The sequence below is a fragment of the Bubalus bubalis genome, chromosome 2 (assembly GCF_019923935.1).
Source record: "Bubalus bubalis isolate 160015118507 breed Murrah chromosome 2, NDDB_SH_1, whole genome shotgun sequence".
Taxonomy (NCBI): Eukaryota; Metazoa; Chordata; class Mammalia; order Artiodactyla; family Bovidae; genus Bubalus; species Bubalus bubalis.
In genome coordinates, this window is record NC_059158.1 from 4356682 (window position 1) to 4379579 (window position 22898).

The 22898-nt window shown below is 52.9% G+C and overlaps 1 protein-coding gene across 9 annotated transcripts in view; it reads left to right on the forward strand.

Moving 5' to 3' along the window:
• RREB1 (ras responsive element binding protein 1) overlaps positions 1-22898 on the forward strand; it is a 166414-nt gene that overhangs the window by 117429 nt on the left and 26087 nt on the right. For 8 of the 9 annotated variants that reach the window (XM_025265440.3, XM_006044781.4, XM_044926744.2 and 5 more), the window contains 2 exons: positions 16135-16279; positions 16740-16876. In XM_025265440.3, the coding sequence (XP_025121225.3) occupies positions 16135-16279; positions 16740-16876 (282 nt within the window). Of the gene's footprint in view, positions 1-14706; positions 14790-16134; positions 16280-16739; positions 16877-22898 lie in introns of all 9 variants that reach the window. The other variant, XM_025265454.3, reaches the window with a different exon arrangement.

The window sequence follows — 22898 nt, forward strand, 5'->3', positions numbered from 1 at the left end:
ACAAACATTCATCAACGTTGTAGCATCTTTTTTCTTGTCATGTAACAATCCATTGTAGGGCCATACCACATTTTATTCACCTCTTCATCAGTCAGCAGACATTTGAGTGGTTTTGTTTTTTGGCCCTTACAAGTAATGCTGCTGTGAACATTCTTGTACAGGTTATGTGTGGACATGTGTTTCTGTTTCCCTTGGGTAGCCACTGAGGAGGGGAATTGCGGGGTCATGTTTAACGTTTTGGGAAATAGCCACGCTGTTTCCCAGAGGAGCTGCATCATTTTGCACTCCCACCAGCAGTGTGTGAGGACTGCAGTCTTACACACCCTTGCCCACACTGGTTACTGTCAGTCTTCTTTATGACAGCCACCCCACCAGGTATGAAGTGCAGCCCCATGAGGCCGTAATTTTAATGTTTTCACATTTACGTCTACACCTCATTTTAAGTTGACATTTGTGTAGAGTGTAAGGAAGGAATCCAGGTTCAGCCTTTTGTACTGTTTGTTTAAAACCTTTTCTTTCTCCACTGAATTGTCTTAGCACCCTTATCAATATTCAGTTACCCATAAACGTAAGGATTTCTGTCTGTGCTGCCAGATCTCTTCCATTGGTCTGTGTGTCTATCCCAAGGCCTAACATGGCATTGATTACTGTGGCTTTGGGTGCGTTTGGAAATTGGGAGATGTGACTCTCTGAACTTAGTTAGTTCTCTCCCTAGATTGTTTTGGATATTCCCGGTTGCTTGCATTTCTTTGAGGTAATTACAAGCCACATAGAGTGAGGTGTGAAATATTCTGTCGTCCTCCTCTCTGTTTTGGAAGAGTTCATGAAGAGTTGATATTAATTCCTTTCATTTAAATATGTGGTAGAATTCATCAGCAAAGCCATCCGGGCTTTTCTAAAGGACTAATCCAGGTTCTTTGCTTGTGATGGGTCTCATCACATTTTCTGTTTCTTCTTGGAGTCAGTTTCTGTGGTTGCGTCTTTTGTAGGAGTTTAGCCGTCTCATGGAAGTTATCTGGTTGGTTGGCATACGGTTGTCCTTAGTGTCCCCTTGCAGTCCTCCTTATGCCGTAAGGTCAGTAATGTCTCCTGTTTCCTTCCTGATGTTAGTAATTTGAGTCTTTTCAGTTTTTTTCCTTAGTCAATCTAGCTGAACATTTAACAATTTTATTGGTCGTCTCTTCAAAGAAACGGGTTTCCCAGGTGGCGCTGGTGGTAAAGAACCCGACTGCCAACGCACAGACGTAAAAGACCTTCCATCCCTGGGTCGGGAAGACCCCCTGGAGGAGGGCGTGGCAGTCCGCTCCGGCGTTCTTGCCTGGAGAGTCCCATGGACGGAGGAGCCCGGCGGGCTGCGGTCAGCGGGCTGCCTGGAGAGTCCCATGGACGGAGGAGCCCGGCGGGCTGCGGTCAGCGGGCTGCCTGGTGAGTCCCATGGACGGAGGAGCCCGGCGGGCTGCGGTCAGTGGGCTGCAGTGAGTCGGCAGTAGTGAAGCGACTTAGCGTTAAAAGAAGCAACTTTTCAGTTTATTGATTTATTTTCCTCTGTTGCTTTTCTGTTCTCTATTTTTTAAATTTTCCACTCTAAGCATGACTGTTTCCCTCCTGTTTGCTCTAAGTTTAGCTTGCTCATCTCCTTCTAGTGTTTCAGGTAGAAGACTATTCGAGAATGTTTTTATGACAGGCATTTACAGCTGTAAATATTTCTTTAAACATAGCTTTCATAACATTCCATAAATTTTTGTATGTTGTATTTTCCTTTTCATTCATCTCAAAGTATTTTCTAATTTTTCTGTGATTTTTCCATTGGTTATTTAGGAGTATGTTTGATTTCACATATTTACAACTTTCTTTCTATTACTAAATTTGAACTTCATGGCATTGTTAATTGAAGAAAGCTTTCCATGATTTCAATTTTTTTTCCTTTAATTTATTGAGGCTAGGTTTATGGCTGAGCACATGGTCTATCCTGGAGAACGTCTCGTGTTGTTGAGAAGAGCGTGTGTTCTCGCTGTTGTTGGGCGGAGTGTTTTTTAGCAGTACTGTCAGTTTCAGCTGGTTTATACATCGTCCTTCTGTTCCTCAGAGATCTTTGTTTATCTTCGTGTGCTCTGACCTGTAAGGTTTGTACAGTTACCACCCCATTTTGCAGATGAGGAAGCTTGCTTAGGATCAAAGTCAGTGCCAAGGTTTGAACATAGGCTGTCAGGCTTAGAGGCCATAAGAAATAATTGATACAGTTTTTTGTATATTAGAAAAAATATATGTCACTTTGTATATTAGAAAAAAGCCCTCTTTCAAGCTTTACCCTCTTTCAAAATAATTTCCCGTAGTAAAACATTTTCGATGTTAAACTATTTGAGCCATCCAACTAGCATAGTCCACTCTATTTGGTGAGCCTGAAATCACTTTTTATTGATTTTTATAAGGTGGAGCTAGTGGTAAAGAACCCACCTGCCACTACAGGAGATATAAGAGACGCGGGTTTGATTCCAGGGTCAGGAAGATCCCCTGGAGGAGGGCGTGGCAACCCACCCCAGTATTCTTGCCTGGAGAATCCCATGGACAGAGGAGCCTGGTGGGCTGCAGTCCATGGGGTTTCAGAGTCTGACATGACTGAAGCAACTTAGCATGCATGTGTTGTTAAAAATTATATTGAATTTTTTCTAGACCAACCATTGATATTACCCTGAGATTCTCATCTATGTAAATTACTGTTTATGAGTATTTTTCTTCTAAAGCAGAAATTTTTTATTTTGTGCTAATTTTTTATTTTGTGCTGATTTTATTGTGTGAGTCATCTCGATTTACAGGAGAGGACTAATTGTTGGGGACTGAATTCTAGTTTCAATTCTGCAGAACTTTTCAGAAATCTCTTTGATTTTTCTGTACTTCACCAAAGTGGCATGGTAAAACCTCACTTAGAACTTGCACTCAAGTGCAGTGTTTGTGAAAGCGTTGTGAAGGCTTGCAGCGACCTGGGGAATGTCCTGGCTGAAGGGTGTTTCTGAGTTTGTGTTTTCAGAGCTGACGGCATCCTGTGATAATCTCTGAGCGGCATGCACTCCTCGCTGTGTGACCCTGGCAGGTTAACTGACCTCTCTGTGTCTTGGTTACTCCATCTGTAAAAGGCAGTGATGTCTGTACCGATGGGAGCGTTGTGGGGATTCAGTGGGAATGGACTGTGGGAATTAGCACATGCAGTGCACATAGGATGATGTCAGCTCATTAGAGCTCCACTAAGGTCGCATGTGCCACTGAAGTAAGCACAGCGGCTGGCTGACTAGTCGTAAGATGCCAGAAAATAAATGAAGAGGTTTTTTTCTGTTTTTGCTATCCTAAACCTATAACTTAAATTTAAAAGAATTAACTTAGGATATTTGAGCTTATTACACTCCTTTTTTGTCTTTGCTGCAGAAAATTGCAAACCATGGGTTAGAAAGAACACCTGCCGTTTGGTAATCAGTCACAGTCATCACCACCTTCGTTTGTTGGTGAAACTGTACTTTTGGGGGGTAAAAAATTATAAAAATGTGAAAACACTTACAAAAATGTGCCAGAGAGAGCAGAAGTAGATTCATTGGTCCGGTGGATCTGTTCCAGGATCTGATGCCGGGATGGTGAGCTGTGGTCTCTCCTGGACATGTATCTATGTTACATTCGTCAGGGGCCAGAGCTGCTCTGGGATTGAAAAGACAGTGCGCCCCCTGGTTCTGATCAGTCGCATCCTTGCTTGACTTTCCTAGCCTGGAAGGAAGTCAGTGGGCTGTGTGTGTGCTTCTCAGGACCAAAGCTCTGTTTCTCATTTGCCTTCCGCAGCCGCCCTGCCGCTCCCCGAGGTCCGCCGCAGCATCTGGGCCAGGAGAGCCGGGGACTCCCCAGTGGGGGCTCCGGAGCCCAGGCGGAGGCCGGGCCTGTGCAGCCTGGACGCCCGCCCCCATCCCTGCTCTGCCTTGTTCTAACCCGTCCTGGGCCCCCTTTCCTGCACCAGCCTCCTATGACACAGCTCCGTGCTGTGTCCTCCCCTTGGGGGTGCAGACTCAGTAAGACCCCTGCCGAAACATGAGCCCCTGTGGTGTGGATCCCTAGATCCAGAGTGCCAAGCCCCGACTCGCCAGGGCTGGTCTGGGAACTCGTAGTACCCCTGCCGTCGGCCTCCTGCCCACCCCGTTCCTGAGGTCGTCCACACGCACATGCATGCTGCACCAGCCTCCGTGTGCCCTTTCCCCCAGATGAGCCCCACCTTCCCCAGATTTAGGGCTGAGCAGCCGTGGAGGAGGCAGATCTGGGCTCCACCCCGGACTCGGGCTGCTTCAGCACCCAGAGGGGCTCATCCATCTCACAGCACGGACCCCTGGAACTCCACCCTTTTCAGTTCAGTTTCCTCTTAGCTAATTTTAATGAGGCGCCCTTTGCAGCCACCCTCTGTCTAAAGGCAAGTCACTCTGTCTCCTTCAGCCACTCGTCCTTGTGTGAGAGTGTGTTTGTTATCGTCATTTATTAGGTTAATCGACCTTTTTGTAGTTTCTTTTACCTTAGTTTTATGAGAGGACCATCACCTTGTAGTCAACCCCGTAGAATTATCATATTAATAAAAAGAAAAATAAACCGCTGAATCAGCAGATTAAATTATGTGTCGTCATGTTGATAGTTGCACTGTAGCTCAGGCACAGCCCATAACTTACTATAATTTCATTCCAGGAAATGCATTTAAATTATTTTTAAAAGTAGTTGTATATCTGGTAAACAGGGAGACTGGAGTGATACAGATTCCAGCTTATTTTAAAGAAGTTTCGGGGGAGACTGTCTCAATTTATTACCATATCTGGGACGGTTTTTCAAGTTACCACTTCCCTGTCTGCGGATTCTCATGTTTTTGAGGTTTGAAAATCCTTTATCCCAAACCTTTCGAACCACAGCTTAGTTCCTGAGCAGACCAATAGGTTGCCATCGCAGTGCAAAACAGGTATCACGGAAACATTGCTGCAGCTCCAGCTTTGAACTTCCCAGAACTCTTTATCAGTTGCTCCCATGTTGAAATTTTGGATTGAGCGGTGCTTGTCTTCCAAAACAAACTTGGGAAACTGAGCCAGAGCACGCCCTCTGGGAGAGCTCAGTGTAGGAAAAAGGGCACTGAGCTTTGCAATGTGCAAAAACTTTCCGGAAAGTGCTGGACGGCAGAGCTGTGAAGAAGCGATGATGCTTGAAAGAGAGAATGGCAACAAGTCTCCTCTGGAAAGAATCAGACCTCTGAGACAGGGATTTTCCTTTTGCAGCTATAATGGCCTCGGAAAATAGGAAATCAATTTCTCCTTTGCTCCTCATCTTACAAACTGTAGACCTTTAAGCTGTAAAGAGAGTCTCGGAGTCCTTGTCATGTTAGGGACACGCAGGAGGGGGACGCTGGCGGGAGCACGCTTTCCCGACTTCCCCGTGGTTTAGAGGGGAGTGCAGAAAGAGCAGGCTGTGTCCTTAGCTCAGCCCTGCGTGCAGAAGGTAGAGGTGAGGCGGGGACGCCCCTGGAGTGTCAGTCATCCGGTTGCCTTACTCTCCTGCTGCCATGGACACGCCTGAGTCCATCCCTCCCCACAGGAGACGGGCCGGGGATGCCCCCACATCATGGGCCGTCTTCAGGAACAGAGGCTTCTGTGTTCCTATTATGCTGGAAGAGAACATTGGCCGCACAGAAATGTGACCTGCTCCGTGACAGATGAGAGCGCAGAGGCTCTGAATTTAGCACGGCACTCTCAGCCGCTGAGGTGCAGCCAGGCCTCGGCCTCTGCCGCTACGCTGGGGGTAGGAACAGGCGGCCGGCACTGAAGGTGGGAGGAGCGGAGACCAGGCCACGTGTCGGGAGGGTCGCTTCTGTACCCTCCGGGTCCAGCAAGAGGAAGCGCCCTGTGAAAAGTAGCCACGGTGGTGGTCAGGTGCCCGGGGGCGCGCTCTCTCTGGCCTCATGCCTGCCCCTTCTCAGGAGTGGAGGTGCGCACACGGGGCTCGGCCCGCCCCACCTGGAAACGAGTCTCAGTCACGGGTGCCTGCTCCCCCGTCCCTGTGAGGAAGAGGTAGGCATCAGGAGGAGGTCACTGTAGGATGAGAGTCTGGGGGTCCCCCTACCCAGGACTATGTGAGCATTTTGTTTTCTTGAGAATATTCTTATTAAAAAGCAGGGGGGAAATGCTAACACAGTTCTTACCTGTAACTTAGTGTCCCCTTCCCCAGAGGGAAAACGCCTTTCGTGGGCGCTCAGGAGCCTTTCCGCTCTCGGGTGCCCTTAGAAGATGATGTGCGTGGCAGCCCTCTGAAGACGGAGGGCTTTGTGTGAAAGGTTGTAACGTCGTCCGTGCAGTCAGCACAACCGCGCGACTGTGCTGCACACGTGGCCCTCAGCTCTGCGGCTGTCCTGTGAAGATTTGGTTGTTTCATGATAGTACTTGGTTACAAGGCGGTTTCAGTATATTTAGGACTCTCTACTGGAATGGGCATACTTCTGGTACAGTTTAAAAAGCCTTTTCTATTATGAAAGTGGAAACTTTTTTTCTCTTTAACCAGGAAAAAAAAGTCATTGAAGTGTATTACCCCATTCCTTGATCATTCCACTTAACATGCTTTTCCCTCTCTTGGAAGTCTGCGTTATTAAGAGGCCCAGAACTTTCCCCTTGAGAGTAAACATTTATAAGTCCGTTTATCACAGCAGAGTGTCTTAAGTTACCACTTTTCCCCAATAGCTTTATTAATCTTTCACCAAATGGTTTATTGTTTGATTATACTTAAATGTTTTCAGCCTTTCTTTACATCTCGTTGGCTAGAATTGAAATTTGTATGCTTTTATTTCAACTTCAGTCATTGTTGAAATAAAGGCAGCCTCTGTGGGTCCCCCGAGAGTTCTTCCTTCCTCTCTGGCTGAGGCTGGTAAGGATGCTTCTCAGAACGGGGACGGGGGCCTCCATCCCTTCGTCTGTAATGGGGGTGGCGCTTTGCTCGGAGAAGTTGTTCTTACGAGGATGAAATGCTGTAATACATACCGACACCTCTGGCTCACGTCAAATATTCAGCAGATGGTAGTTTGCTTCCTCTCTCTTCTCCCCGAGGAAAGTTTAACCCACTAGTCCCTCCTCTGTGACAGTGAGCATGAGTATTTACAAAACCGAGAGAACAGACCCTGTGCCCTTTGACCTTGAGGATTGCAGGCTGCGTCCCAAGGACGTGACAGCGTGAGCGCAGGATTTCGTGTTCCTGTATCTTCTCTGAGTTGTGCACACCCTCATCGCTATTTGCAGACTTCCAGTTCGTTGTTGTTCTTTTTTTGAACTGCTTGTTCTGTGGTGTTTGTATGTTTTTCACGTGGATGTGCACTTGGCTGTTGGACGATCGTCTGCAGTCCTTTGCAAAACTCTTTCTGCACATTTGAGAAGTCTGCACGTGGTAGAAAGCTACCACTCTTCTCTGAGAAAAAGAACAGGTGGCAAGAATTTGTCATAGGATTTTATTCCTCCTGTGAGACACCAAGTATAAGGAAATGGCAGAGCGACCCCTTCAACTCCTCCAGCAGAGCTTATTTTATTTTTTGAAAGGATATTTGAAAAATGTCTCTCAATTTGATTCTGTGTTTTCTTCTGAAGGACCAGCTTAAGTCCACTTAATGCCGGAGAGAGTTTGTTCACAGGACCGTCCCAGCACGGGCAGGTGGTAAACACCACCAGCCAAGCGTTTCTTTCTTTGTATCACTGTTTCTCACGTTTATGATCTGCTTCCTAATTAAATTGTCTCTTACCATTTGGCCGACTGGATGCTGAGGTCTACAACTTAGCTTGTCTTCTGTTTTGGCAGAGGTGGTGTTTGTCTCTTAGTTTGTGTTGGAGATTAAGCAGACGCAAAAGAAATGTTGGGTGCAGGTGGTACGGTATTTTTGACCTATCTTGTCTAAACATTTCGAAAGCTCGGTTGCACCAGGTAAAAGTGGTGAATGGCATCAAAATCTGGAGCATCCTTGCTTGCCCACACTTGAGCGGCCTGGCAGTTGTGCCCGGTGGAAGTCAGGTCACGGGTGGCAAGGCCCTGGAACAGGATGCGGTGTGGGGAGCCGGCCTTGGCTCCCTTCTCTCACACACGCCCCCCTCACCTGACAGCTAGGAACTTTGAGCCGAGTCTGTGTCCCATTCAGTTTGATAACCGTGAAAGCAGCAAAGCGAGGAGGGCAGAGGAAGAGAGGGAGCCAGCGTTAGATCACAAACTTAAACCTGCAGGGCTCTGGCTGTAGGCCACTCAGCACGTCCTGCTTTATACCTCGCATTTTTCCACCTTTGTTTAAATATTCAACTTGTCCAACCTGTTTGGGCTGAACAAGCCGGTGCTAGCAGACATCGAAACTGTCAACGTTTTTTTTTGATTTGTTAAGGAAGGTGATTAGCAGCAAATTTTACACCCCCTCCCCCCGCAAAAAAAATAAAAGAGTGAATGAGCAACACAGAAATCCTAGCATGGGTGTCTACCACACAAGATCCCACTTGTGGCGGGGGGGGTGCACGCACACCTTCCTCCTTCTCGATGGCCTTTCTCCTCTGCTTCCTGCAGGGCTCCAGGCTGATGGAGAGCTCGTTGGCCTTCAGCGGGGAGAGTGTGTTTCCTTAAACCAGAGATGCGGTTGCGTAATGGGTCACTGGGACGCAGCAGCTGCTCTCCAGCCTCGCTCTCGGCTTCTATAACCCAGCGCCCTTGGGAGGCCTGCCCATTTTGCAGGCGGGATGACTGAGGTCTGCGACGGCTCAGGGTTCAGCCGAGGGCACAGGCACACCTGGACCCTCCTTCCCCCCAGCACGTCACGTGGTCCAGTGTGTTGCCCCCCGGCGAGCCTTCATTCTGCTCAGATGCAGGGCCGTAAGCCGCACTCAGGGGCAGGGCCGTGTGGTCTAGTTGGTGTTCCCAGGTGAGGCTCATCTGCGGAGCCCTGTTCATTTTCTCTGTCTCTTGCCGGCCCCCAGGTCGTGCTGGATGGTGTCCCTGCTGTGGTGGTGGCCTCCTGCACCCGCACCCATGGCAGCCTTCCTCCTGTGGCACGGCAGGCCGTCTCGAATGGCCCAGCCCAGGCACTTCTCATTCCTCTTTTTAAAAGGCTGGGGAGCAGCCCAGAGAGTCGTCTTTTCCTCCTCCTCACTGAAAAAGGATGTGAACAGCTGGGTTCTGCCATCTGGGTAGAAGGGGAAGGCAAGCTCCCCTCGGGGCCGAAGTGAGGAAAGATCTGGGCGCCTCGTGTGCTCCCTTCCCGCCTTGAAGCGTTGGTTCTTAGCTCTCTGCCATGGAAGGACCTTCTCTGGGGGCACAGGTGGCAAATGCTGCCCTCAGAGGGGTGGCTCCCAGCTGAAAGCCTCCCTCGCCAAAGACCCCAGATCCAGGCCCTGCTGGGCCACAGCCGGCCCTGGGCGTACGGGGAGGCTGAAGACGGGGAGGCGTTCAGCCCGGGGGGAAGAAGAGTCCACGCACCAGGCGGCTGCCCTGAAATCGCCAGGGGCTGTCGGAGAGGAGAGCGGCCACTCTGATTCTCTGCATTAACACCGGATGGGCCAGGACAGCAGTCAGCTCACGCGGCCTCTGGGGTCTTCCCTTTGTTCTTTTCAGAATCCATAGTTTTACATGGAAATGGGTACTGAGTGTCTTCGTGAGTGTTCTAAACAAGGGAGCCAAATAACTCATGGGGAGCATTACAGTAAGTGAAAGATTATTTTAGCAAAACAAGGGCAGGTAAAGGGGGGAAAGTACAAGAGGGTTCAGGGAATTCATATTGAAAGGCCAGGCTATGAGGAGCAGGTCTAGAATGGGGGTTTTTACGAGCTGATATTTACTGAGCGGGGCTGACCGCCAAGCTCCCCGCGCTGGATTTGAAGGTCAGGAGGGGAGGACTTGAGAAGGAGCATTACAGGCTCTGTCTTCTGAATAGTCGGCCGGAGGCTTGTCCTGAGATCCTTTTCTGAAAGTGGTGGCTTCCAGTGTCAGCGGGATGTCGGAGAGGAACATGGCCTGCAGAAGGAGGGCGGGAGGGGAGATGCTCCTCAGGTGTCGTGACCCCGGCCTGGCCCATCGGTACAGAAGTGTCTGTTCCAGGGCCTCCCGTGAGACTGAGACGGAGCAGGAACCTGGAGCGGGGCTGCGGAGAGGGCTGAGGCAGGTGTGTGTTCACGAGTCCCGTGGCCCTGGACCCCAACTGTGCCTGCCCTGAGCTGAGATCCCCTGACTTCCCACACGTCCAAGTCGTCCTGGCACAGCAGCGCCAGAGGACCAGGCCGTGGTTGGCACAAGGAGAGCAGGCGGCCCCTGGTCTCAGGACACGTTTCCCTCAAGTGTCGGGGACGAGGAGGAAGCCTCTGTGGTCACAGCCTCCACCGGCCACATGGCGCACGGCAGGGGCCTGGCCCACTGGGGGTGTGCAGTGTCCAACCGTTCCACCCGGAGCACCCTGCCGCCAGCTCCCTGCAGAGGATGCAGACCGCGGGGGACGCCTCTCCAAGTCCTGTGCCTCATGCCCTGCTGCCTTCTAGACCCTTCCCCAGGCTCCGTCCCTTCAGCCTGTTAGGCGGATCACGCCTCCTTCCCCACACCCCGCTGTGGCTGGCGGGCCTGCTTCTGGGTGAGCGTGACCGAGCCTGACCACACCTGCTCACCAGAAGGTGCCTGTGGGCCCACGTCCGCCTGTCTTCACTCTCCACCCAGGCGTTGCCAGCCCAGGGCCTGATTGACTTACACGGTCACTCTCCGCAACCTGGAACTCCTCCCCCAGCTTCTGATGGGAAAACACACAAATCCTTCTGGAGATTTAACTTTTCTTCATCCCAGAAAGTAGGCCGTAGGGCTGCAATGCCTCTTAATCTCGTCCGCTCCCTCTCTGGTTATCATGAGGCTTTGTTGTAAAAGCACAGCCAGCCCGGGTAGGGATGGGGAGCCGTCTGTAATGAGGCTGTAAAAACCTGTGTGAACCTGTTGACTGCGGTCTCGCGGGAACCTGGGCAGGGCCCCAAGTGGTGCTGGGGGCTAGTTTAGTGTACAGTTCGCGTCCGTTGACCGAAAAGGGTGACCTTCCTCATGATGCCGTTCACTCCGAGGGTCAGGTCTTTCAGAGCCCAGATCACTGAAACCTGTGTGGAAATTCAGACTGAGAAGCAAGCAGACCCTGGCGGTGTCTAGATCCTGCCTGAGCTTTGACCTTCACTCGTAAATCAGACGCGGGCAGGCTTGGAGGAGGCTTGAGACCTGCTGTGGGGATACCTTCTACAAGGTGCTCCTTTAAACTTGCTGAGGGTTTTTCAAGGACTCTTACCCCCGAGATAAGAAGGTTTCATTTCCCAGTTCTCTGGGCTGTTTTTCTCCCTGGTGGACTTATGCAAGGTTGCTGGTACACTGAAGAATGAGCCTGGGAGAGGTGTAACGCTTAATGTCCAGAAAGTGTCAGCCTCCCGCTCTGGTAGTGAATGGCCCTGTGAGCAGTGTGAAGGGATAAAGAACGTGACTGGGGTCCGGCGGCTGTCGTGCTTGAGCAGGCGTGGGGAGCGCCGGAGTGAACGTGCCCGGGACCAGGGCAGGGGCCCACAGGGGAGGCCCCAGAAGCGGGCAGGTGCACGAGTGGACCACAAGAGGCGTTGACGAAGAGTGCGGGCCTGAATCCGTGCTTTAGAAGCTCACCCGGCCCAGGACGGAGGAGGAACAAGCGGGACAGCGGGGCGGTCAGCGTCCAGTGTCAGGACCAGTCAGGAACCCTGTGGCTCGCAGCTTTTGTTGCGTTTCCATCTGAGTTCATTGTTTTGCATAGGTCTTTGAACCTTTTTCCAGTTATTAGGCTTCAAGACAAGTTTCTGGGAGTGGAATTATTGGAATAAAGGGCATATGGATTAAAACTCAGATCCCTGTCACTCAGCTGCTTTGGGGAAAGTTGCTGCCAGGGTTCAGCCGCATCCGTAGCGCGTGCGAGCCAGCTTCCTGCACCACGGCAGCCTCCGCACTGTGTAGGCTCCTGTACCACAGAAACCGTCAACTTTTCCCGTTCTTGCCTCCCTGGAGAGAGAAGAGCTGTTCACTGCTCAGCTGTGTGATGGAGCACACGGGGCTCGACGGCAGTTTGATAGGTGGACTCGTGGGGGTCTGAGCGGGAGCTGAGGGGGTGACGTCGCTGTTACACCCCGGCTCAGAACCCCAGCTCCATCTGCATGACCTCAGGACGTGTCGTCCCAGCCCCGTGTGTGCCCCACACTCAGACCACATGCAAATGGGTGTTTATTTCTGACCCGTCACTTCATGAAGGCTATTCACAAACGGGAGAGTATTCCAAGATGAGTAGCGACCGGTTCTACCAGCAGAGAACTCTGGAGGGCAGAACTGGGAGGCTCTGGCTGAAGGACTCAGAGCTGTTTGGTTCCAAGGAGAGGAACTTGGGAGAGACGCAGACATCACCGTGAACTGTCTGAGGAGCGGCCCTGCAGCAGAGAAGGCAGCCTGACTTTCACACCCAAGGATGGACAGGTGTTTAAAGGAAGGACAGAAGTTCTGACTCAACGCAAGGAAGATGGTTTTAACACTTGGCCTTGTTGAAATGGAGAGTCCTTGTGGCTGGAAGTAGTCAGTCAGAACTGAATGGCGGCGCAGGGCTGAGGGACGTCCTGTGCCACGTGGGTGGTTGGACAGCATCTCACCCCACTTCCAGGCCTGAGGCTTGTGTAATTTGTTGGTTCTTAGGATGAAACTTAGAAATTAGATGAATTAGCCCTTGAAATGAAACCTGAAAGAACAACAGAGCCAGGTCTTCTAAAGAAGAGAAATGGGGTCGTCTCCTCCTTGCTTTGCAGGGAAGAGGCCATCAGTGGCTCCTCATGGCGACTCACCCCACTTCCTGTGAGAGTCTAGGAGGAAGTGGACGCTCCTGTGACCGCTCCTGCTATTGGAGAGAAGAAAAGGGGTCAGGGCAGGAAGAGTCTGTAAGTGCAGATCACATCCAAGCCCAGAAATGCCCCGAATCAAGCTCTTAAGTGTACCTCCAGAGCTTGGACCTCCCGTCACTACGAGGACAGACTGGGAACCCCTGTGTCTTGGCCAGTGAGCAGGTTTCGACTCTGGAGGAGCATGGCTCTGAACTCCAGCTGGGATCAGTGAGGGAGCTGGAGCGGCTGGCCTGTTCAGGAGCCTTGTCCCACGCCTCCAAGACCCGGAGACGACCTTGCCCTTGTCCTGTCCCGCTGCCATCAACAACAAGCCAGGACTGGAGGTGGGAGCGTCGAGGCCCGACCTGGAGCCCTTCCTCGTCCTGCAGGTTGGAGCTGGGTGGCAGCTGCGGCACAGTGGGCCATGGCCGCTCAGGGAGGGAGTGCCCGGGGCTCAGGGAAGAGCCCCAAGGCTCCGGCCCGTGCTCTGAAGCAGAGAGGCAGAGGCCCAGCCTTTGAGGCAGTCTGGGAGACGGCACAGACCTTGGAGTTGGCCCTGGCGTGTCAGCCTCTGCACCTCGCCGGCCTCATCTGCGAAATCGATCTTAGTCTAGGTGAGGTCTCCGGCTCCAGTCTCCCCCTCTTCGTCTGCTCCCTGAAAACCACCTCCCTCCTAAATCCCAGGAGCTAGATGGTAAAGCACCAATTTCATGACCAGTGGTGTCACGTGGTAGAAAAGATGTAGCTTGAGATGAGCTTGTGAACTGCTTGCAGTCGTCAGCTCTGATTCCCAGTGTCCTCACGGTGATCGTGGCCTCGTGTTAATCACACCAGTAACCTATCGGCTGTAGAAAGGGTGTTCATTTTTGAAGTTAATTTTGAGTGATCTGTTGAAACGATGGGTTTGGTACCAATTTACATCCCTTAGTATTATCATATTTCCTCAATTCTTCAGTCATGTCCGACTCTTTGTGACACCATGAATTGTAGCATGCCAGGCCTCCCTGTCCATCACAAACTCCTGGAGTTCACTCAGACTCATGTCCATCGAGTCGGTGATGCCATCCATCCATCTCATCCTCTGTCATCCCCTTCTCCTCCTGCCCCCAATCCCTCCCAGCATCAGAATCTTTTCCAATGAATCAACTCTTTGCATGAGGTGGCCAAAGTATTGGAGTTTCAGCTTCACCATCAGTCCTTCCAATGAACACCCAGGACTGATCTCCTTTAGGATGGACTGGTTGGATCTCCTTGCTGTCCAAGGGACTCGCAAGAGTCTTCTCCAGTACCGTAGTTGAAAAGCATCATTTCTTCGGCACTCAGCTTTCTTCACAGTCCAACTCTCACATCCATACATGACCACTGGAAAAACCATAGCCTTGACTAGATGGACCTTTGTTGGCAAAATAATGTCTCTGCTTTTGAATATGCTATCTAGGTTGGTCATAACCTTCCTTCCAAGGAGTAAGCGTCCTCAATTCTTAGATGCCTAAAAAAAAAAAAAATAATAAGTTTTTACACTTCTGAAATTGGAATATGCTTGAAAGAAACTTGGAATGTTGAAAGAAACTTGTCAGCCATTTTTTTTCTCCATACACTGATATTAAGTAATGGTCTCCCTAACTCTCAGCCACCTTGAAATAGAGGGGGTGCTTAGAACAAAGCTGTTTGTCTCCCATTAACTCTCTGAAGGCTTTAAGAGGCCAAGAAGAATAATAAAGCTTCATTCCCTGATAACCTGAGCAAGGAATTGTGTGGATGTGGGCATGACGGTTGCCTGTGATTCTTTTCCATTTTCTCCCGCTAGATCTTTCTGACCCACCACAATGAGTCCCCCTAAGAAAGCAGAGGGTTGGCCTGAGCCACCTTCCCTGAACCCACTCTTCAAAGGTGAGGCCACTTCTTACCTGCTGGTGGATGACTGGGCTGGTGCTCTTTGGACAGGGGTTAGTGTGGTCAGGGGCTGGCCCAGGGACCCCTCCACTCTCAAGAATATGTCTGCAGGATCAGAACCAGGGAAGCCCTGGCTCTCACCTCCACACACTCACAGGAGGAGGACTCACAGGTGTCCCTAGAGGCAGAGATGAAGAATCTAGCCTTCCGGGTTGAATCACTGGCCTGAGAGCCTGAACTATTGCTCCTCATGGTTCATGAGCTGCTCAGCCCTTTCCTCCCAAGCCTGTCTCCGGTAAATAAAGTACAGCAGACAACGAGCATGAGCTGAACTGAACTTTTTAGAAGTGTGACAGGATCATTTATGGAAACGTTGCTGTTTCTTCCCATTCCTGAGAATGTCTGCAGTACGATAATCCCATCAGAGTTATTTATAAAGCGCCGTGGCTACATTCCCACATCTGGCACAGTTTAACCCTGTTCAGAGATGGTGATGCCAATGATGACTGTCGTTAGGAAAAGTCAACCTCTCATGTCACAAAGCGAGGAAATTGAGACTGACTATCTTTTTGTAATGCCATTCTTTCTTTCCTATAGCTCTTGGGACCTGGTTCCTAGAATGTTTTAGAACTTGATAATGTAAGGTCATTTAAGTCAGGTCACCCATAACAACACTCTCTTTTTGGAGCAGGCATGTGCATACTAATGTAATCCTTCCTTGTACGTATATTCCTGGTCCTGTAGATGTCAGGGTTGGAACAGGTAACTTAACCATTGTCCCAGCCACTCTCATGATCTGGGAGTTCACGTAAGACCTCAGAGAGCAAGGGCAGGCTTTCAGGTCGGAGGCACCTCAGACATGTGCTCGGTCAGCTCTTCTCACATTTGATCCTAGCATGCTTCCAAAGGCAGGAGAGGACACGTTCTCCTGGTAGACAGGGGGTGGGTTCCGGGGCCACCGAGTGAACTGGTGGTAGTACCTGGGACTCCTTTTGCCTATAGAATTATGTGTCCCCAAATAGTGCAGCTTGTCTGCATAAGTGGAGCAGGTCATCAGATGGCTTGCCTTCCTCTCTTCGGTGCCAGCAACGTTCATGAACATCTCCCAACAGAGAGCAAGGCGCTGAGCCACGTTTTTGGCCAGCACTTCGTTGTGAGAGCTTTAAGAGGGGTTCAAGGAGATTATAAGGCTTTTAAAATGAAGTCACTGTATAAATTACACCCCTGTATCTCTTAACTAAGGAAAACTTTTAAGTACCAGTGTCCAAATAGAAGACATTTTAAATAAACCAACCCAGTTTTCTTTCCTACATCACATTGTGTGTGTGTGTGTTCTTTGCAGACACATGAAGATCCACGAGAAGGACCCCAACAGCTCTCCAGCCGCAGCCCCCCCATCCCCACTGAAGCGCAGGCGGCTGTCCTCCAAGAGGAAACTGAGTCATGATGCGGAGTCAGAGAAGGAAGACCCAGCGCCCGCCAAAAAGGTCCTCCCCACCCCGCCCCCGCACAAATGTGCGTGCAGCTCAGGGGCTCCTGGCTGAAATCCCCCCAGCCTTAAGTTTCACAGTCTGGGGACTTGGCAGACCCCCACCCCCGGGCTTTTCAGCTGTGTTTCCCTGCGCTGTTTCATAGGGTACCTGGAGGAAAGCGTGCCTGCCCGCCCTTGCTTTGTGGAGCCCCGGCTGAGCCCGCTGTTGACGCAAAGAGCTTGTTCTGTTGTTCGAGGCTGTTTTTGTTTCTCCAGCTAGAACGGGGGCTTCCCCAGCCCTGGGGCCTCTCCTGTCATCCCCCACTTATGCCCAGTGCCTGGCAGATACTGGGCGCTCCATGGGCATCAGTTGAATGAGGGGGCTGAGCAGGGAGGAGCAGGCCAGGGGCGTGTTCGGCCGCCTGGTCAGAGCGCGCAGGGGCCCTCGTGACTCCGTGCTTCTCCTTTCCGCTCAGATGGTGGAGGACGGGCCGCTGGGCGACGCAGAGAGGAAAGCGGAGGAGGTGTCTCACTGCCCACTCTGTTTCAAGGAGTTCGTGTGCAAGTACGGACTGGAGACCCACCTGGAGACACACTCGGATAACCCGCTGAGGTAGGAGCGGGCCAGGCAGGCCGTGCAGGTGCAGGGTGCGACGCACCTCCCTCCCGTCCCTCCAGCCTGTGGCTGAGCCCGTCACAGTGCTGGGGGCACTGGCAAGGCCACACAGGTGGCTGCGGCCGCAGGAGGCTTCCCCAGGGTCCCAGTGCTTCCTGCACTCTGAGCAGGGCTCCTGGGCCACCCTGTTAGTCCCTGCACACGGGGAGCCTTCTAGCATAGGACTCTGGCCAGCAGACACGTTTTCTGCACAGAAGATGTTGCAGCCTCAGTGCTCGTTAGGTGCACCCATGTGGGTGGTAAGGATGGGAGGGCAGGGCAGTGCTCATGGGCATGTGGACTGGGCCGGTAGCACAGGAAGCCAGGAAAGCGTTTGGGGGCAAGGCAGAGTTCTGTCCTGCAGGACATGGCACCTGAATGAAGCCTGTTGCAGCCGCAATGACGGGAGGTGGATTTTCTGATCCTCGGTGGTCCCAGGCGGGGCGAGCGGGTGATGATGAAGCCTCTGGCAGAATTTGGGGCTGGGCTGAGGGCCTCAGCTCTCCTTCCCCACCTTCATCGCTGGGTTGTCATCAGGCAGGGAGCCCAGTGATCCTGCTGGGCAAGCCCCTCTGCCTCCAGATGGGCTACCCTGGGGAGCCCCAGGCCTCGTGAGACTTGAAAGTAGCACGTCCTGAGAGGCCCAGCTGAAGGTTCCCAGCACAGAGGCCAGGGCGTACGTGGCTGCAGCTTTGGGTTTCAGAAGGCAGCTTGGGAGTGCAGAAATGTGGACATCTGTTTGTCTGACTCACCCGTCCATGGACCAGATTTCCCTCCTGGGGGCACATGTTTGGTTGTGTCTGAGGAGTGAAAAGGTCCAAGGCAGTAAAGACGTTTGTGTTCGAGGGAGAAGCCTAATTATCCAGCAAGTTAAAGCCATGTCAGGTTCCATTATCCTTCATCACATTAGCTTGACATTTTTCCATTAGAGAGAAAAAAGAATTTATGGGGAGATTAAAGTCTGAGCAGTTGAAGTGCTAGAAAATGTCTCCAAGTGACTGCCCTGTCCAAGGGAATCGAGGAGTGTGACGGGCGGGCACGGCCGGGCAGTCAGGCCCGGGGCCCGTCCCGCCGCTGCTCTTGTGGGCCTGGACCAGCGGCGTCGGAGCCACGAAAGGGAGCTGAGCCAGCTCGCCCCAGGTTCCCTTTCAGGCTGGAAATCCTCGGACTCTGAAACCCGCCTCTTCACAGTTGACCTTCTGTCTACCAGGAAAAGCCCTGAGCTCTTCCTTTCATAGGCCCTGTCGTCCCGGGAGAGTCAGGAGCTTGACTTCCTGATTTCCTAAGCGTCCGCAGCACCCCGGGTGTGGGCTGACAGCATCCTCTGCAGCCAGGACGCACGCGCAGAGCCCACGTCACCAGACCAACCTCACGCACTGCGTCATGGGCAGAGGCAGGTGTCACCTCGGCGAGCCTGGCCCCCGCTGGCGCCCTGACCTGGCTCCGCGGGGCGCCTGGTCCCCTCGCCACTCGTGTCTGCCCTCCCCAGGTTCTCTCTCACTCCGGGCTTTGGTCTGTGATCAGACACGTCTCTGGAACTACCCTGTGACTGTCTTCTAGGAGATTTTCTCTGACGGGAAGCAGCCTGGCTCTCGGGAGAGCGTTCTGGGCAGCTGGAGCCTGCACTGCAGTGGGTGGTGGTGACCAGGGGAGGTGAGGTGCCTCCCGTTGGTGCTGGCCGGCCCAGGGCATGGGCGCTCCTGGAGCGGGGCCTTCCGCTCAGAGAGGATGGGGACGGGAACTGCCCCGGATGCTGGCTCAGTGCTCCACGTGATCTGGGATACAGTTCACCCAGGACTCCACGGCTGTGATGGTAAACCTCCAGTACCGCCCGTCTCCCTCTCCCGCTTGGTGCTATCTCCGTTTGGGGAGGGGACCGCAGGAGGCCTGTGGCCGGCGGGCCCCTCTGGCAGAGCTGTGAGAAGAGGCTGCCCCGCGTCCACCGCGGGCCCACCAGCCGGCCCGGTCTAGTGCGTTGGGCTTGTGTCTGGAAACCAGAGGAGTTAATTACAGAACAGAGTTAACCTCCCTCTCCCCTCTCCGCTCTGCCCTCCACGCAGTCGCCTGCTCTCAGGATGCCTGGAGGCAGGCCTGAGCCAGCAGGGCCCAGCCGGGCAGGGAACTGTGACAGTAGCTGGTGGGAGAGACTGCTTGTTAACCCAGAGCTAAAATAGGCGCCCACTCCATTTGCAAACCCCAGAGGCAGCAGAACCACAGTGGGATGCTACCAGTTTAGACAGAAGTTTATAACTCGAAACAGCTGTTGGCTTCGCTCTCGCGCTCTCCTGCCCTTACCCCCCACCCCCAAAGCTGGCAAGGTGCCCACTGTTCCTTAATAAAAATCACTGAAAATCCAAACTCATGTAAACGTCGAGGCCATTCTCCTTCAGTCCCTGTGTTTCACATTGACAAAGTGGGCGCTGGAGCAGGAGGAGGACGCGAAGCCGCTGTGGTGATCGTGTCTCCACGTGCTGGGTTCACTTCTGCCCTGGCGTGACCAACAGTGACTCGGCCCTGTGTCCAGCCCCCCAGACGAGGAGCAGAGGCTCCTGAAAGCTGGCCCCGGGGACTGGAGATGATAAGCCAGAGTGTTGAAGGAGCAGGTGGATGCAGCGGGGACATCCCTGTGCGAGGCTGTGCTGGTGTTGAATATCAGGTCTGGTTATAAGAATAGAACAGTAGCAGGCTGTCCACCGCCCGAGGAGAGTCAGCGGGAGGGAAGTCCGGGTCAGCAGCGGCCAGCGCGAGCACGAGGGAAACTGCAAGGGCCACGTTTAGTTCTCTAAGAGCCACGCCCTAAAAAGGAAGAGGAAGTCGTAAAGGGGGTCTCGCTTTGCTGATGTATCGATATGCCCCAAATATAACGTCAGTAAAAAGTTGTCAGTGACGTGGTTTACATTCTCACTCTCATACAGTCTTTGCCAGCCAGTATAGGGAGCAGCCCATCCCTTTGGAACACGCACTTTCCAAGCCCCCAGCAGTCCACACGCATGCACGGGCCTCGGCCAGGCCCACATGCAGCTGGGAGGGCTTTGTCGCAGAAGACACCTTTCAGTGTCTGAGTGACTGGTCTCTGGCTAACGGGGTCCTGGCTGGGAGAGGGGACAGCTGGGTGGTCACAGAGGGTGTTAGCTGCAGCTGAGGGGGAAGTTTTCCAGAAGTTCTTGTATAATCTTACATGGCTTCTTAATTAAAGGAGACTGGGTAATAAATAATTTTTAATTCCATTAAAACGTATCCAGCAAATGAACGGGTGCTTGTTGTGTGCCAGGCCCGCGACCAGACTTAAGAGGAGAGCAGCGACGGGAGAGACAGTGAGAGGGGTCGTGACGGTGCAGTGGTCACGTGGGGCTGGACGGGGTGGCCACCGGGGGTCACCCGGGGGGCTCTACAGGTGCGGCTGCACCAGAGGAGGGCAGGGCTGCAGGGGGCGGGCGGCGCCAGAACCTGCCGCTGGGCTCCCAGGACTGGCCGCCTCCCTTACTGCACCTCCTCCCCCGCACACTCGTCACCTGCACGGGGGCCCTGAGGCCAATTCACATGGCGCTGGTCCCACACTTGCTAAATGTCGTCCTAAATATAGGAAAGGGGTATCACAGAATACTCTTCAGCGTCTCGTATTCAAGATCCCAGGGGGCCCAGGCAGGTTTGAAACACGCTGCGGGCCGAGCGGGGGAAGACCCCTCCCCTGACTGGACGGAAGCTGGAGCACCTTCATCAGGGCTGACCCCTGCCCTGCCCAGGGGCCTCTCTGTGACTCAGCCCCATGGGGCAGTGTGGCCCCCAATCCCGGGCTCACCCTGGCCCCTGCTGAGCCAGTCCCTGGACCTGCCCAGCTTCACCCTGCGTTACTTGGGTCGAGCAGGCCTGCAGGGCGTCGGGACGCTTTGTGCAGCCCCGCGGATTCCTGGGCGTGGGGAGGGCAGGCTGCCGCGGGCCAGGGCCCTGTCACAGGGCCCTCACCGTTGCTCCCAGCAACTGGGAGAGATTAGTGCAGCTGTCGGATGTCAGTTCTCTGGCCAGGACGCGAGGGAGGGCAGGGAGGGTGGGCAGGAGGGGAGAGGAATGTCTGAGGCGGGTGGGGCTCAGATGAGAGGTTGTTTGCACTCACCCCTTCTCGCCTCTGAAGACAGAACAGGAAAAACGAAGCATGAAATCCTTTTAAAAGAGCAACGTCAGTCCCTCATTTAAAACACTATAATGAGCAAGACGTTCAGTATCTCAAGGAAGTGAGCAGGGTGCCTGCCGCTTTCTCAGCAAGGCGTTTCACAGGTTCCGATGACGGGGTGTGGGGCGGGCTCCCGGAGAAGCCGCTATGCAGGGCCCAGGGGGTGAGGATGTGACCCGGGGCGTACAGAGCCCGGGGGCACCTGCTGTCTCCGTGCTCCGAATGGCAGCCCCCTGTAGTCTGACCTGTGGCCGGCATCTCAGTGACCTTGGGCTCAGCCTCCCCATCTGGAAGACAGACTTGGGGACCATTGTGAGGATGAGGGGGCAGCCACAGTGCTCAGACTGTAATACTCAGTGAACATTTACTTCTGATACTAATGTTTAGAACACGTGTTTTTAATGTTTTAAGTCTCACAACACTTACAGTTACGGGTTCCCGTCGCTCCCTGGGAATCCCATTCCAGTGACAGAGAAGGCAGCAAATTCCAGAGCTTCTCCAGGTACTGTTGATGTTTACTTGACCGAGAACAGGAGAGCAATTTGGCCTTTAGTCTTTTATCGTGATAAAGAGCCACCTTTACCTCCTTTCACTTTTGTAAAGATTGGGTAACTGAATGGCAATCTAAATTTCGTTTTGCATCCTGCCTCCCAAATGACGTGATCCAACTGCGCAGAACCCCCGGCGGTCAGAAGCTTGAATGGACTTCGTGCCTTCAAACTACCGTGCATCGCCTCCCTTAGATGGTTGGGGAAACCTGAGAGTCTAAAGAAATGTGTTTCCTGATGTTTGAAATTTGCCAAAGCAGTCCTTCGAAAATATGCTTAGCGGAGTGAGGAGAAAAAAGTTGTTTAACCCTTTCTTGGGGTGGTGGGGTCAGCTGTCTGTCCCTTAACTGGGAAACGTGATGGAACAGCGTGCTAGTAAGGGCCACCAGATGAACAAGGAGTTACCGAGCAGACCCCGCGATGGGTTAGGCCCAGAATTGTTTAGCCACAGGCTTAAAACACATTTTTTAAAAGCTCTTTCATGGCCTTGTTTTCCACTTCAGATTCCGCTGCTGGCGATCTTGCCTCCACATTTATCTCGACTTGACTCTGTCTCCTGTGAGCGTGAGCTCCCCTCCCACTGTGGATCCTTCAGGAAGGTTACTCGGGAAACCCGCGCCAACAGTGGCTGCCGGTTCCCTGCTTCATGGCTGAAGCGTTTATTGTGACTCAGTCCTGCCGATTCCCTGTCAGCCCTACCCTGAGGCCAGCTCCTTCCTGTCCCCCTCGCCCTGCACAGAGCCCACGCCAGCCCAGGATTCTGCAGTTTTCATCTGAAAAATAACCAAGGAGGAAGGAAGGGCACGCGTTGTAAAGAATGGCCTCCGCGGTGTTCTGTCCGGTTGGCTGCACGGTGGTACGTGTCAGTCTTCCACCCTGTGTCTTTAAGATCCTGACTCTTGCTTTGTTGAGACTAGTCATGGTCTGGGTCTGAACGTCACTCGTTTGCATCGGAGTCCTGTGAGAACTGAACGGGCTGATCCCAGCCTCTGGGCGAGCACTCCCTGACCTCCAGGAGCTGCGGCCCCGCCCCAGCCTCACTGTCCTGTCGGCCTTCTGCGGGGGCCAAAGCTGAGCTAGGACCAGCAAGGGAACTCAGGATCAGTGTGGCTTGCTGCTCCCGTGGGGGTCAGCCTTCTCTGACCATGTCCACGGCGCGCTCTTTGCAGTGCTGGCAGTCTTGGGGCACAGCCCCAGTGCCGAGGGACCATGAGTTTCTGTGGTCTCTGGAGAAGGGACAGGGTGGGCCCGTCTTGCGGGCGCC